The sequence below is a fragment of the Trachypithecus francoisi genome, unplaced genomic scaffold (assembly GCF_009764315.1).
Source record: "Trachypithecus francoisi isolate TF-2019V2 unplaced genomic scaffold, Tfra_2.0 Lachesis_group9, whole genome shotgun sequence".
Taxonomy (NCBI): domain Eukaryota; kingdom Metazoa; phylum Chordata; class Mammalia; order Primates; family Cercopithecidae; genus Trachypithecus; species Trachypithecus francoisi.
The window spans coordinates 21468143-21482961 of NW_022681474.1; the positions used below are offsets into that span (position 1 = coordinate 21468143).

The window sequence follows — 14819 nt, forward strand, 5'->3', positions numbered from 1 at the left end:
CCCAAAGTGCTGGGATTACAGTCATGCGCCACTGCACCTGGGCACTTGTGTATTTGAAAGCTTAGCTTATTTCCCCTCCATTGTTTTCCCCGTAGTAAATTATTCTTTCTGTTCACCTTTTAAAAATTGTTTAGCATTTGATTTTTGACATATTTTCTCATTTACTGAAGTTTCATTGACTATGTATATGACATTTTTCCAATTCAGTAGATCTTGATACCGTTCTGCTATTTTCTTTGGGTGAATGCAGGAACGGGTAATTGTGTTTCTCAACAAAAACAGTATTACTTAATAGTCTTTTAAGTTTTTAAATAGTATAACCTCATTTGTCCAAAGAAAACCTGTCATGTTTGCGTGACTGAGATTGACTTGATATAGGGAATATGTCATAAAAATGTAGCCATATTCCATACAGTGTATATGTGTATTCATGTATTTTGATACCAAAATGAGTGTTTCATGTAATTATTTATATAATTATTTCTGCTGTGAAATTATATAGATTTGAATTATTAGAACTGATATAAATTTACATTGTTTGCTACACTAAAGTATTTAATATATTTGTACGTATAGGTATGTGCATATGTATAGCCTTACAAAATAAGAGAGGCTTTCCTTTGAAATTTAAAACTGCTTTAAAATATTTTACATATACATATACATTTGTATTTTACAAATTTGAATTTTCAATATCAAGTTTTTTTTCATAAACGATTGATTCTTCCATGTTCATGAAGCACAAAAAAAATACCTTTTTATCTTATTATTGCACTTTGGAAGGAATCTCTAGGAGGGTATAGTCTGTGCAGGCAGTTTGAATAGTACTGGAAATACTTACCAAATTCTGGAGAATGAGTAAATATGAACTCGTGAGGATTGTCAGTTGGTATTCCACAGTGTGCTTTTCCCCAAAGGCAGACTCACTCAGGTCTTCTCTCATTATCAAGTTGCTCTTACTTTTAGGCATTATTTTAATATATGGCATAACGTAGCCTCCAGACCAGTGGCTTTTCAAAAGCAGTTTATAAAAAGGGCCTGTGGGTTTTGCTGCAATAGCAAACTCCACGGACCAGAGCATCAGCATTACCTGGGAACTTAGTGGAAATGCAGAACCTCAGGCCCCGGCCCAGCGTTACAGAACCAAAAGCCACATGGAACAAGGTCCCAGGTGACTTGTCTGCATATGAAACTTTGAGAACCACTGTACCAAAGAGGCTTCAGGAAGGAAGACAGCTAGGGGAAGAAACAGATGGCATCTAAAGAAAACTGATAAAAACTAAAGGCAAACAGGTCAGAGTTCTCTCAGGGTAGAAGCAAAAGCTCTCATTACTTTGCTAGTCCTTTAGAGCATGAATATTAACAAAATATTTATAATGTGTATTTATAATGTATATTAACAAAATATTTATAATATAATCCTGTTAGAATCTAGTATATTCTTATTAAATGAGATATTCCCCATTCATTTCCCATACATGGCTTTCTTTCTTATTTCACAGAGAGCTGATTAACTTCTAGAGGATTCATAAAATATTTTACTTTTCACGATCCAGAATTTTTCTCAGATGTACAATGAAATTATTTCTTGTCTACTCATATGCTGTAGTGTTTAAATATGCAAGAGAAAGCTTTGTCATAATCTTAAAATATTACTTTAACTGATGAACTCTGAGTAAAATTTCTCTAAAACCAAACAATAGGTTTTCTATGTTTATTAACATAATCCTGTATTCAATTAGGGCAGTTAAGATTAAAATACATCTGCACCCTCATGTTCATTGCAGCATTATTCAAAATATCCAACCAAAACAACTGAAGTCTCTGAGAATGGATCAAACAAGTGGTGTGTGTGTGTGTGTGTTTATAAATATATATGTACTCACAATGGAATATTATTCAGCAATAATGAGAAAAATCCTGCTATTTGCAACGGTGATGAGCCTGCAGGGGATGATGCAAAGTGAAATTACCCAGACAGAGAAAGACAAATACAGCACAATCTCACTTATACATGGAATCTAAAAAAGTTGAATTTGTAGAAACAGAGAGTAGAATGGCAGTTGTCCAGGGTTGAAGCCTGGCGGAAATGGGGAGGTGTTGGTCAAAAGATACAAATTTTCACTTACAAGATGAATAAGTTCTGGGGGTCTAGTACACAGCCTGGTGACTACAGTTAATAACACTATATTGTATACTTGAAATTTGCTGAGAGTAGATCTGGAATCTTCTCATCACACACACGAAAGGTAACTATATGATGAAATGATGCTAATTAGCTTTACTATGGTAATCCTTTCACTATGTATATGTATATCAAAACATTACATTGTGTACCTTAGTTACAATTTTGTTTGTCATTTAAACATCAGTAAAGCTTAAAAAAGTAATACATATATATGCAATATGTTTTACACATTTCTATCAAAATAATTAAAAAGCAACGTGCCAAACATATCCAAAGATACACATTGGATCCCTGAACAGTTTATACATGAAATAGATAAAATTTTCAGACACATGCTACAACATGGATGAACCTTGAAGACGTTAAGTCAAATAAGCCAGAGACAAAAGGACACATATTGTTTGATCCCACTTATATGAGGTACCTAAAGTAGGCAAATTCATAGAGACAGATAGTAAAATGGTTGCCAGGGTTTGAGGGGAGGGGATATGGAAGTTGTTATTTAATAGGGGTGGAGATTCAGTTTGGGAATGAACACGTTCTGGAGATGGATGGTGGTAATGGTTGTACAACAATGGGAATGTACCTAATACCATAGAACCTTACATTAAAAATTGTTAAAATATTACATTTATGTCATGTATATTTTACCACAATAAAATACACATTTGTATTTATATGTAAAATTTTCAATAACTCATATAGGAAAAAATATATATATATATAGAATCTACTTCACTGTGTTCTAGAAAAGTTGGCGTAATAGCTATATCTTCAAATCAAAATAGTTCAGGAAATTCCATGAAACAGGGTTTTTCTTATTATAGGACTTTTAAAACAATTTTAAATGCTAATATGAATTGTGTGCCTTCAAAGGGAACGTTGGCATGATAGTCAAATGAAAGAAATTGAAAGCAAGAATCTAGTACAATGCATTAATTTTTACTGTGATATTGTCTCTAGAAATCTTTCATGTTAAAAAAATGTTGAATGCTAAAACACTTCATCAAGGGAAAGGAAATACCAACATAAAAATATTTACTGTAGCAATGATCTGTGTGGGTTTGCAATACATATTAACAAAATATGTATGTAATCCTGTTAAAATCTAATATATTCTCATTAAGTGAAATATTCCCCATTCATTTCCCCTACATAGCTTTTTTTCCCCTTATTTCACAGAGAGTTGATTAACTTCTAGAGGATTCATAAAATATTTTACTTTTCATGATCCAGATTTTTTCTCAGCTGAACAATGAAATTCTTTCTTGTCTGCCCATATGCTGCAGTGGTTAAATATGCAAGAGAAAGCTTTGTCATAATCTTAAAATATTACTTTAACTGCCAAACTCTGAGTAAAATTTTTCTAAAATTGTGAACAGTGGCATATCTCATACTGCAGTTAGAGATGGTGAAGCGTAATCTATAATCTCAGAAAGTTAAAATAAAGCAACCAAGTAATCAAAATCATTATTTTAATGAAAGTACTTTATAACATGAATAGATATTTTTTAGATTTTGCAAATGTTTACATTTAACACATATAGTATGATAAGGCATTTAATAATTGCTATAATGCATTTGACTCTCCTAGCTTTCTTCAGATGTTTATAAGTTCACTTTAAAGTTTTTGAATTACACAGGGGAGATATTAACAGAAGAACTTCAATTTAGTTACTGGAACTTGACTTATATTTTACAGTACAGTGAAGTTCTTGAACTTTTAGCTTTAAAAAAATTCTTTTACGTGTACAGGAACACATTAGTAAAAACAGCCAAGCAATTCACCAAGGTTTTTACAGAGGTGGTTGTCACCATGTTGCTTTCACAAATCTTTACAGTGATGGATTTTGAAAGCTAATTTTCATTTTTCAAAGGATAGTGGTGTTTAGCGTTGTGTAAAAAGCACAGTGATTGACATTTTTTAACCGATAAAACATCTAGGTAATGAAAGAAATGGTTTGAACTTTTGTCCTAAAGCCAAATTTCAACATACATACAATCAAAAGTTGCTTTTGTCTTGAGAGCTTCTTTCTTTACGTCTTTGCGGTTGAGTGACCAGCTCAATTGTGAAGAGTCTGGGTAAGGGTGTGGGGTGCATCAGCCATATGGTACTTTCCATGTTCACACTCATCGATCTCATTGCCATTTCACACCACTGCCTTGTTGGGGAAATTAGGATGGTGACTTCAGCAGCTCTCTGCGATGAAGAAGATTGCTCTTTGCGTGGATTTGCTTCCTTTGTATAGCAATGCATAGTTTGCTGCCCTAACAGTGCAATATTGCGTTTATTACTCAAACAGGGACTGAGAGAGGGAAAAGATGCTAGGACAACAGGCATGCATTGAAGCAACCCTGGGCCAGGCCAGACATGTGGTCACTCTACCCATGGAAGATTTTGTATTCCAGGGAAGTATGTTCTAGGATTTGGGGGTACCCATGTAGTGAAGTGGAAGAATTTCTTGGTCAAATGCACAGCCAAGAATTTGGAACTTTGAAGCACATTTCGGAGGCCAAGTATGTAGTTTGAGTCTTAAATATTTCTTTTTTTTTTTATTATTATACTTTAAGTTCTAGGGTACATGTGCACAATGTGCAGGTTTGTTACATATGTATACATGAGCCATGTTGGTGTGCTGCGCCCATTAACTTGTCATTTACATTAGGTATATCTCCTAATGCTATCCCTCCCCCCTACCCCCTCCCCACAATAGGACCCGGTCTGTGATGTTCCCCTTCCTGTGTCCAAGTGATCTCATCGTTCAATTCCCACCTATGAGTGAGAACATGCCGTATTCCATACTCCACCAACTGACAAAATTTTGGAGGTGGCCTAGAAGGTGGCAGAGCTCACAGAGGACCAAAGAATTAGACCAGAGGGTTCTGTGAATGCCCAAGGAGAAAGTCACAGCTATGTTATAAGTTCTCAAGATTGTGTCAAAAAACAAAAGGCACTCTCCCCTGGGGAGTATTGTTTTATCAATAACCATATCCAATAAATTCTGTAGACACACCTGAGAAAAGAAAAGCATAGCCAAGAGCAATAGATTTCCAGCTAGGTATATGGGGAAATTGCACTTTCTTGTCATATCAGTGCACCATTAGGCAATCTGCAGCATGTTTTTATTACTATACTGTAGTTGATTTAGTTGTTTTTTTATTTGTAGATAAATCCATTTAGAGGAAAAAAATAATATTCATTTGTAATGAAAGAAATGTTATACCAAAATCTATGAATGCTTAAGTTCCTGGAAAACTTGAGCCCCGGGGAAAAGTCAGCCCTTGTATCTGCAGGTTACACATCCTGCTAATACTATATTTTTGAACCACGATTGGTTGAATCTGCAACAAGGAACCCACAGATATGGAAGACCCACTGTCTATTCTATGACTGTCTAACAAGCATGGCTTTCAGATCTAAAGGTTCAATTTGCATGTAGAGAAATCGGAAGTGGCATTATCATTTGCATACCACACTTCAATGTTTTAATAGTTGACATATCAGGGATAAAAATATGTGGTTATACAATCAGGTGTCCCTATATACGGAGATTTGAAGATGCTTTGATTATTAGGATATAGTGAGCTTATTCGATATGCTAGGTAAATTGGCCATATTATTTAACATTTACAAGTTGAATATAGTGGTCAGAAGCAAACCCATGGCAATGGAATCTTTTAAATTATGAAACAGAGTTCCTGGTTTAAGGAGGCTTCATAGTATGAGCTTTTGGTGTGAGGTTCAAAGTCTCAATGTCTCATTTACTAAAATGTACCCGGGCAAGTTGCTTCGTGTTCTGAGTTCCAATTTTCTCTTTTAGGAAATGGTATTTACTATGTCGAGTGTTAAGAATTAAGGGTAATATATGTAAAATACCTGCTACATACTTGGAACTCAGTGGTAGTACGGCTCTTTTTATTGTTATTAAAGACGATAGCATGAAGATCTTAGGAATCCTGTCAAAAATTTGGATGTTTTCTGACAATCACTTTAATTCTCCTTTTCTCCCCCACTGTTTGAAAAGTGCCTCAGCATAAGGAGGAATATTTAGGAATAAGCTTGTAAATTAATTGTATTAATTTTTCCCCAAAAGTACTATCTAAGATAGTCGGATACTATGATTCTTATTTTAGGAAAATGAAATTTAAGCACATAAAAATGAATTTCTTAAAAGCACAAATCAAGCTATTAGACTTTCTAGTTGAATGCCCAGTCTTATGAAACCGTCTATTTTTCTCTCATAAATCTGGTGTCAAAACTGTGAAAGGTGCCTATAAAGTATGCTCCAAACACTGACTTTCTCTAGAACCAGTTCTTTTATGATAAATGGAGGAAATTAAGTACTTGGCAACTTTTGAGTTATATATTAAATGAAGACAGGCTCAGGCTGGGCACAGTGGCTCATGCCTGTAATCCCAGCACTTTGGCAGGCCAAGATGAGCAGATCACTTGAGGTCAGGAGTTCAAGATCAGCTTGGCCAACATAGTGAAACACTGTCTCTCCTAAAAAATACAAAAAATATTCGGGCATCGTGGCATGTGCCTGTAATCCCAGCTATTTGGGAGGCTGAGGCAGGAGAATTGCTTGAACCCAGGAGGTGGAGATTGCATTGAGCCATTGAGCTGAGATTGTGTCACTGCACTCCAGCCTGGGCGACAGAACGAGACTCCGCCTAAAAAAAAAAAATAAAGAAAAGACAAAAGATAACACAAGCTCAGTTCAGAATATCTAATTTACCTGCAATTCCAAAATGGCTAGGCATTTTTTTTGAGAAAGTGTTAGGATAGAATAATAAAATGAATACTGAGATGCTGACCTCAAGTTGTTTGCGTGTCCAGAATTAATTTAAATTTCTCCCTTCCCAGTGGATTTTCTTCCTTTAAACTACCATCTCAGCAGGTTTATACTGGGCAAGCAAATTAGTTACTCCCTGAAAAGCTCTGGAGTTCCACCTTGCATCATTAAATACAATGGAAATGGCCAACTAGAATGAAATGTACCAGACTTACAGATAGAAGCATGTGGAAGGGTCATGCCTCACACAGTACCTGGGATATTGTGTGGGACTGGATAAAGGCAAGCTATTCTGAGAATCAGAGAACATTCACTACCAAGAAGAATAATTTTGCAGGCCTCCTAAGATGATTAGCTAATGCAGAGCAGCGTTTCCCTGCATTCTCTTCATTTCTCCTCACCTTTTTCTCTTCCACGTGTAACAGCAAAGCATCTCACCTGTGACTTTGAGTCGGGTTTCTGTGGCTGGGAGCGATTTCTCACAGAAGATTCACACTGGAAGCTGATGAAAGGATTGAATACTGGAGAGCACCACTTCCCTGCAGCTGAGCACACAGCAAACATGAATCATGGTAGGACATTTTCCTCTTTAAGAAAAAAAAATTAGTTTTCTTTAATGCATGTTGTGGAATGATGATACTATGTATTTTCATTTTTCTTCTGTAGGCTATATACATGGAACTCTGGTTTGTCTTGCTTTAAAACCTCCTGACCAAGTTAGTAATTGGTGGGTAATTGAGTTCCCTGAAAGGAGCATTGTTTTAATCACCAACATTTTTGTTGTTGCAATTTTTATAAGATTGGGTTAAAGGCATAAAGAGGTGGAAAAGTTTTCTGATCATTTTCTCAAGTTGCCCAGAATCGAGTACAGTAGACTTGCCTTCTTTTTAGAGCAATCCAGTTTTTTCAAAACAGGAAGAAAAATAGTCTAATCTTGTTTCTGGGAACTGAGAACAGAGATTTAGCACTATCTGTAAAATAAATCTACAAATACTTGAATGAAATTTAATCACTCTTCATGCTTCTTTATAACAAACAGTCTTATTCTTCCACATATATATTTTTAACCGTCATTCCAGTGTTTACATATCCTCTTAAAATAGGAACCATAACTACCTGTGGTATTCTAATAAGTGTCTGTGAAACACCAATAAAAGAGAAAGGGTTTGTTCTCTTTTTTGTTTTGTTTACATTTATCATCGGATGTCATTCCCCATATATGATGCCATATAAGTTAGCATCATATTAACTTTACTTCTTAAATGTATATGTTTTAAGTAAAGACGCTGTCTCTCCGTGTTGCCCAGGCTGATCTCGAACTCCTGGCCTCAAGCAATCCTCTCACCTCAGCCTCCCAAACTGCTGGGGTTATAAGAGTGAGCCACCACACCTGGCCAGCCTTATAATAGCACAACTGTACTTGTACTGTAGGTCATCTTTCAACCTCATTGAACATTATCTTATTTGTTTCTTCTTTCAGACTTCCAAAGAATTATACCAAAAATAAGTATTGATCATATTTTTAATTACAGCCATTGGAAATTAGGGTTGGTGGTAGTGGGTGAGGATACTAGGGGATGGGGTGGGAGAATTTAACCATCCATCTGTTGGCTACAGCCGTAAACCCAGTTTGTTGTTTAACAGTGTGGTAAGTTCTTAATTTTTGCTTTTGTGCCATGACTCATTTATTTAACATTTGTGGCAGACTATATTAAGTTTAAAGTTTAAAATAGATAGGGGACTATAAATCATTGGAACTATGTATTAAGAGCATATTTTCTCTAAACTCATATAATATTTTACTTTTCCTCTGTTCAAGTCAATTATTAAATACATAGCATATACGATACCTGAATGCACAAAGATGGACACTATGATCCCTGCCTTTGAGGTGGTCTGAGTCTGGTAACTGAAGTAGATAAGCAAGGAATTGCAGTCAGTTATGAGGATGCTTTAAGAGGGATGGAAGGTGATTCAGATGAATTCGAGATGCCTTACTGAAGGAAATGACTCCTGAACTGAGCACTGAAGGGAAATGAAAAGTAGTCAGGGAGCCAGAAGTAAGGAATTATGGAGAGAAGGCAGAACCAAAGAGAGGTGGGAGGGATCATGTCCTAATTGGAGGAAAGAATCCCAAAAGAGGGCAGAAAGATGGTAGTAGTTAGGGATGAAAGACATGTATGATTGGACAGGAGAACAGAAATGATGAAACAGGAGAGGAAGGAAGGGGACTCTAGAGAGTGCTGAGGAATTTGAAATGTGTCTGCAGGATGATGGTGACCCAGGTAGTCATATTAAAGCACATGACCAATCAAATTTGCTCTAAAGGACTGTTCTGGCTGAGATGAGGGGAATGGAGAGGGTGAAAGGCCGGAGTGGAAAAAAACATGGATGTGCTGAAGAAATATCAGTGAGACATGATGAAGGCCTAAGCCAAGGCAGTGATTCCCAAAGGGAAGCTGTGCAGACAGTGTGTCATGGTGGTCTGATGTGAGCACTACCGTAGTCAGTTAGGGAAGAGCACGGGCTGCCCAGGGTTCTGTCAGGATGTTGACACTGCACCCATGTCTAAATACTAAGGTGCTTCAGTTTTATTAGATAGAAAATAAAAGAAAAGTAGCTTCCCTGTGGACTTGTTATGAGGATTAGATGAAATAACACCTGTGAAGGTTTTTCATCTAGTAAGAGCTCCATAAATATTAATAGATATTTATTGTCCATTCTAATAAGACTAGGAATAGCACAGATAAGACAATTAGAAAATATGTTTATAATTCACCTTTAATCTCTTACTATCTTATAATTACTACATAACTATGATTTGCATGGAAAAGATTCTAGTAGAGCCCCTGTGTTCGATGTTCAAAGACTCATTCTTTTCCAGTGAGATGAAGAATAGTGGAAGATAACAATATGACTGATAAAACTAGGGGCAGCTGGTCTCACCCAGAGTGTGAGGGACAAAAACACAGTCTTTCTCATTTTAGAAAGGGCCTATATATATAAAGAGAATTAGAGAGAGAGAGAATCAGTAGTGGTTTTAAATTGCAAGTGAGGAGGAGAATTAAAAAAAAAAAGGACCAGGAAGAGAAAGGAAAGTGAAATGGAAGTTTCTGGTAGAGTCAGAGGCAGCCTAATAGTTCTGATATCTAAGAAAGTGAAGTTCGAGTTCATTTTGTTCTTAGAGCCTTAAACATAGATTGCAGCTTTTACAACTTTTTCTTTCTTTCCCTTTCCTTCCTTCTCTTTCTTTCTTTCTCTTTCTTTCTCTCTCTCTTTCTCTCTTTCTCTCTCGTTCTTTTTATCTATCTATCTATCTATCTATCTATCTATCTCAGAGTCTCACTCAGTTGCCCAGGCTGGAGTGCAGTAGTGTGATCTATGCTTACTGCAAACCCCACCTCCCAGGTTCAAGCAATTCTCCTGCCTTATCCTCCCAAGTAGCTGGGACTACTTAGTGCCCACCTGCCCACCACCACACCCGGCTGATTTTTTGTTTTTGTATTTTTAGTAGAGCCAGAGGTTTCACCATGTTGACCAGGTTGAATATGTTGATAATTATGTAGTTTTTGTGGGTATGTGTGTAATTAAGTCTTGAATTTCCTTCCTTCCTTTTTTGCTTGGTTTCTACCTTACTATTCCTACTCTGCTAAATTTCCATCAAAGTAGGCAACTCATGTTAATTATCTACCACTTTTATCTAAGTTCATGTAGTCCCACACAGATACATACATAGTAGATACACACATATTCAAAACTATATGTGTTTCTGTGATTGTTTATTTTATAAGAAATATATTATCTTGTAACTATTGTCCTATCTTGTTACTAAAGATAGCTTATGGCAGTTGCTCCAAGTCATCAAATACTGCCTTTTTTTTTCATTTTTTATGGTAAATTATTGGTTAAATGTAAAATTCAACCATTTTAGTGTACAGTTCACTGAGTTCTAACAAACATATACAATTGTGTAACCATCATAAAAATGAAGATATAAAACAATTCTATTCCTGCCCACATGTTGTTTAGTGCCATTTTATACTCAATGATTCTCCCACCTCCAACCCCCAACACCAGTGTTCTGATTTCTATCCCTACTGTATTGCCTATTCCAGAATGTCTTGAAAATGGAATCATTTTCAAGCATTTCGATTCTGCCTTCTTTCAATTAGCATAAAGGACTTGAGACTCATCCATGTCACTAGCTTCAGCCATAGTTCCTTCCTTTTTTACTGCTGAGTAGTTGGGTCCATTGTGTGGATGAACCATACTTTATCCACTAACCAGCTGAAGGACACTTGGATTGTTTCCAAATATTGTTGAATATGAGTAAAAACACTGTCAAATTTGCATATGTGTTTTTGTCTGGACACAAGTGTTTATTTGGTTTGGGTTCTCTATCCAATGCCTATGTCTGTTTATTTTTGGACTCTGGGTGGTGAGAGAACTCCACCATTCTTGACTTTCTGTGACCTTCAGGAAATGTTCCAGGTATCCATTTCAGGTGTTTTTTTACCCCCAGACTCAGGTAGTTTTCTCCAATCCATGCACACGATTGGTCCTTACATGGCGATTTAGCGGGGACTGTCTGCAGATCTCTGGAGCTTGCTGTCTTTACAAAGCTCCAGTACCTGAAAGGGGCAGCTGGCACTCTGTCTTACGAATTCTACCCATGTGGATCTCCCCAAAGCACCAACTGTATCTGTTTCAACTCGAGGAGACCACCACACTCCTGTGTTTCCCCTCTGCACAGACACCTGGAAACTCTATCTAGGCAGTAAGCTGTGGAAATTACAGGACCTAACTCGTTTGTTTCCTGTCTCTCAGAGATCACTGTCCTGTGATCTATCACTATCCTGCATTCCCATCGTCCTGTATTTGACAATCCATGCTAAATATACTTTTATCTAATTTTTTTTGCTAGTTTAAGACAGAAGATAAAATCTGGTCTGTGATACTCAGTCTTACCTGGAATCAGAAGAAATTTAATTCATGTTTGTTTATTTAGCTAAATTTATTTGATTTGGATATACTATAATGTATCTAGCCATTCCCCTATCCAGTGACATCAATATCATGACAGTGTTTCAAATTTATTATTGTACACATTTCCTCACGTAGGATACTTTCGATTTTATGCAATAGATAACTAGGAGTGAGATTCCTATATTTTTAAATCAAGATATGTATTTATACTTTCAATAAATATTTATAGATTCATTTCCCCTGAAACTTTAGTACTTCAATTTTCAGTGGCAAAATGGGAGTACTTTTTCCTGTTTTCCTACCAGCAAGAGGCATTATAATTCTCTTTAAAAATTTCCAATTAATGGGTATACAATGCTTTCTCATATGTAATATTTATTTGCATTTCACTGAAAAATATTTTTTCAAATGTTTCCAATGTCTCAATTTATTTGGGTTCTTTAATTTTACTAAATAATATTTTACAGCTTTCAGTGTAGAGATTTTGAAAATCTTTTGCCAATATTTTCCTAGGTTTTTGTGCTATTATAAATGTTACATTTAAAGAACTTCTTATTTTAATTATTACTGACATATAGAAATGCATTTTTTATAGAAAATATTGACCTTGTATCCAGTGGCCTTGGTAATTTTATTTATCATAGTTAAGAACTTATACATATATATTTTATTTTCTAGGATCACAATTATTTTGTCTGCAAATAATGACAATTTTATTTCCTTTTTTCTAAATATTAACATTTCTATTTTTCTTTTGTTGTTTTATGTACTGGATAGAATTTCTAGAATGTGTTGAATAGAACTGGTGATAGCTGCTGGACTTGTCTTATTTCTGTCTCAGAGGAAAAGCTGTCAATAGTTGAACCTTAAGTGCCATTCTTACTGAAAAATTGTGTTCTTTATCATATAAGAATGCTCCCTTATATTCAGAGTGTACTTTTTAAAAAAATAAAAAAATTGAATGTATGTTAAAAATTTTCAATATTTTTCAGCATCTATTATGATCATATGATTGTCAGATTATCTTTTTTGTCTATAAGGTAAATTGATTTTTTAAATATTAAACCCCCTTGCACTCTGGAACCAAACCTAATTGGAATAGTTTTATTTATTATTTATTTCTTCATTCTATATGGTAATGCTTGTTTATAGCTTTTGCATTTGTAAAAGTTATAGAGACTGGCCTGTAATGTTCTCAAAACGTGTGAGGTGTTACTTTTAGGCCCGTGCATTAACAAGGATGCATGTTTTGCAGAAGATGAGGTTGAGCCAGATGTGAACACTTTAACCCAGGGAGACTATTCACTCCCTCCTTTAATTTTTATATTGTGCAGATCACATAGCCCCTCTGGGATATGTGGGTGTGTAAGAGTTTTACAATAAACAATTCTGATTACCAGAAGTAAACTCCTTGCCATTACCAGGAATAAAATTGGTAAATTCCACATTTTTCCAACTTGGTTCATTGTTTAGAGCAGGCTTATAGGAAGATAAATCAAGGGACATATTCCTAGAAGTCCCTGGGCTTGTGGTCAGAGTTTAGGCTCTCTATACCCCTTACCTGCACATATTAATTTTAACACAGTATTATCAACTTTCTAAATATTTGGTTAAAATTATCGTAGGATAGCATTTAGCTTCCCAATCAATGGTCAATAACTTCATATTTTAATTCTATTATCTTTCCATCTAGAAACATGTTCTCTCTTTACATCTAACCAGGGAGTTTGTAGTCTTTCACAAAGTTTATAATGTTCTTCATATAAATCATGTCCCTTTTCTGTTAAATTTATTCCTACATTTAAAAAAGTTAATTTTGCTATCAGGAGTTGGACATTTCTTGCTGTTTCTATATCTAGAAACTTACTGCTAAGTTAAGAGAAGTAATTTTTATAATATATCTGTTTCCATTTAGCTTGCCAAATTGTTTAAATGATACTATAATTATAAAAAATAGAATACTTTGGCTTTCTATTTTTACAATTATAATATTAGTAAAACATGAGAACTTTGCCTCTCTCTTCCTATAATGTCTACTAGATGTTTTATTTCCTTGGCTTCTACATTCACCAGACCTTTACGATAATATTAGTCTAAGATAATATATATTATCTACTATTATCTCTAATTGATAATTATGACAGAAATATATTATGTCATTTCTCATTTTAATTATTGTTTTGTCATTTGCCATTTAGAATGCTATTTATTTTGGGGTTGTTCATTAGTCTTTATTTAATTATTTCCTTTTATTTTATTAAGGTTTGTGACTTGAAATTGTTCACTGGTTTTTCATAGTCTTTTCAACATTTAGATAGGATTCTATGATTTGATACTTTCATTTGTTGATGTAATTGAATGTGGTGAATGAGCTCCTAAATTAAACCAAACCTCCATTCTCAGAAGGCTCAGATTAATCAAGACACACTATTTTTGGATAACGATTTCAAATTTATTCGATATCATTTTAATTAGAATATTTGTTCCTATGCTCACAAGTGAGGTTGCTTTCTAGAGTTTTAAATTTTGTCCTGTTTTCATCAGTTTTATTAAAAATTGAAGATATTCTGGCAACCTAAAATGAATCAGGGAGCTCTCCATATTTTTCTAAGATCTGAGGTTCCTCGAATAATGTTGCAAATGTTTGTTTTTTAAAAATTAAATAGTGAGCCAGGTACAGTGGCTCATGCTTGAAATCCAAGTACTTTGAAGGACCAAGGCAAGAGGATTGCTTGAGGTTAGGAGTTTGAGACTCTGTCCCTACAAAAAAATGGAAAAATTTGCTGTATGTGGTAGTGTGCTCCTGCAGTCCCAGTGGGAGGCTAAAGCTGGAGGATTGTTTGAACCCA

The 14819-nt window shown here is 35.1% G+C and overlaps 1 protein-coding gene across 1 annotated transcript in view; it reads left to right on the forward strand.

Moving 5' to 3' along the window:
• The window catches only part of MALRD1 (MAM and LDL receptor class A domain containing 1), a 702910-nt gene that overhangs the window by 89028 nt on the left and 599063 nt on the right, over nt 1–14819 (forward strand). Inside the window, 1 exon segment of the mRNA XM_033209380.1 lies at nt 7410–7556. Within this exon segment, the coding sequence (XP_033065271.1) occupies nt 7410–7556 (147 nt within the window).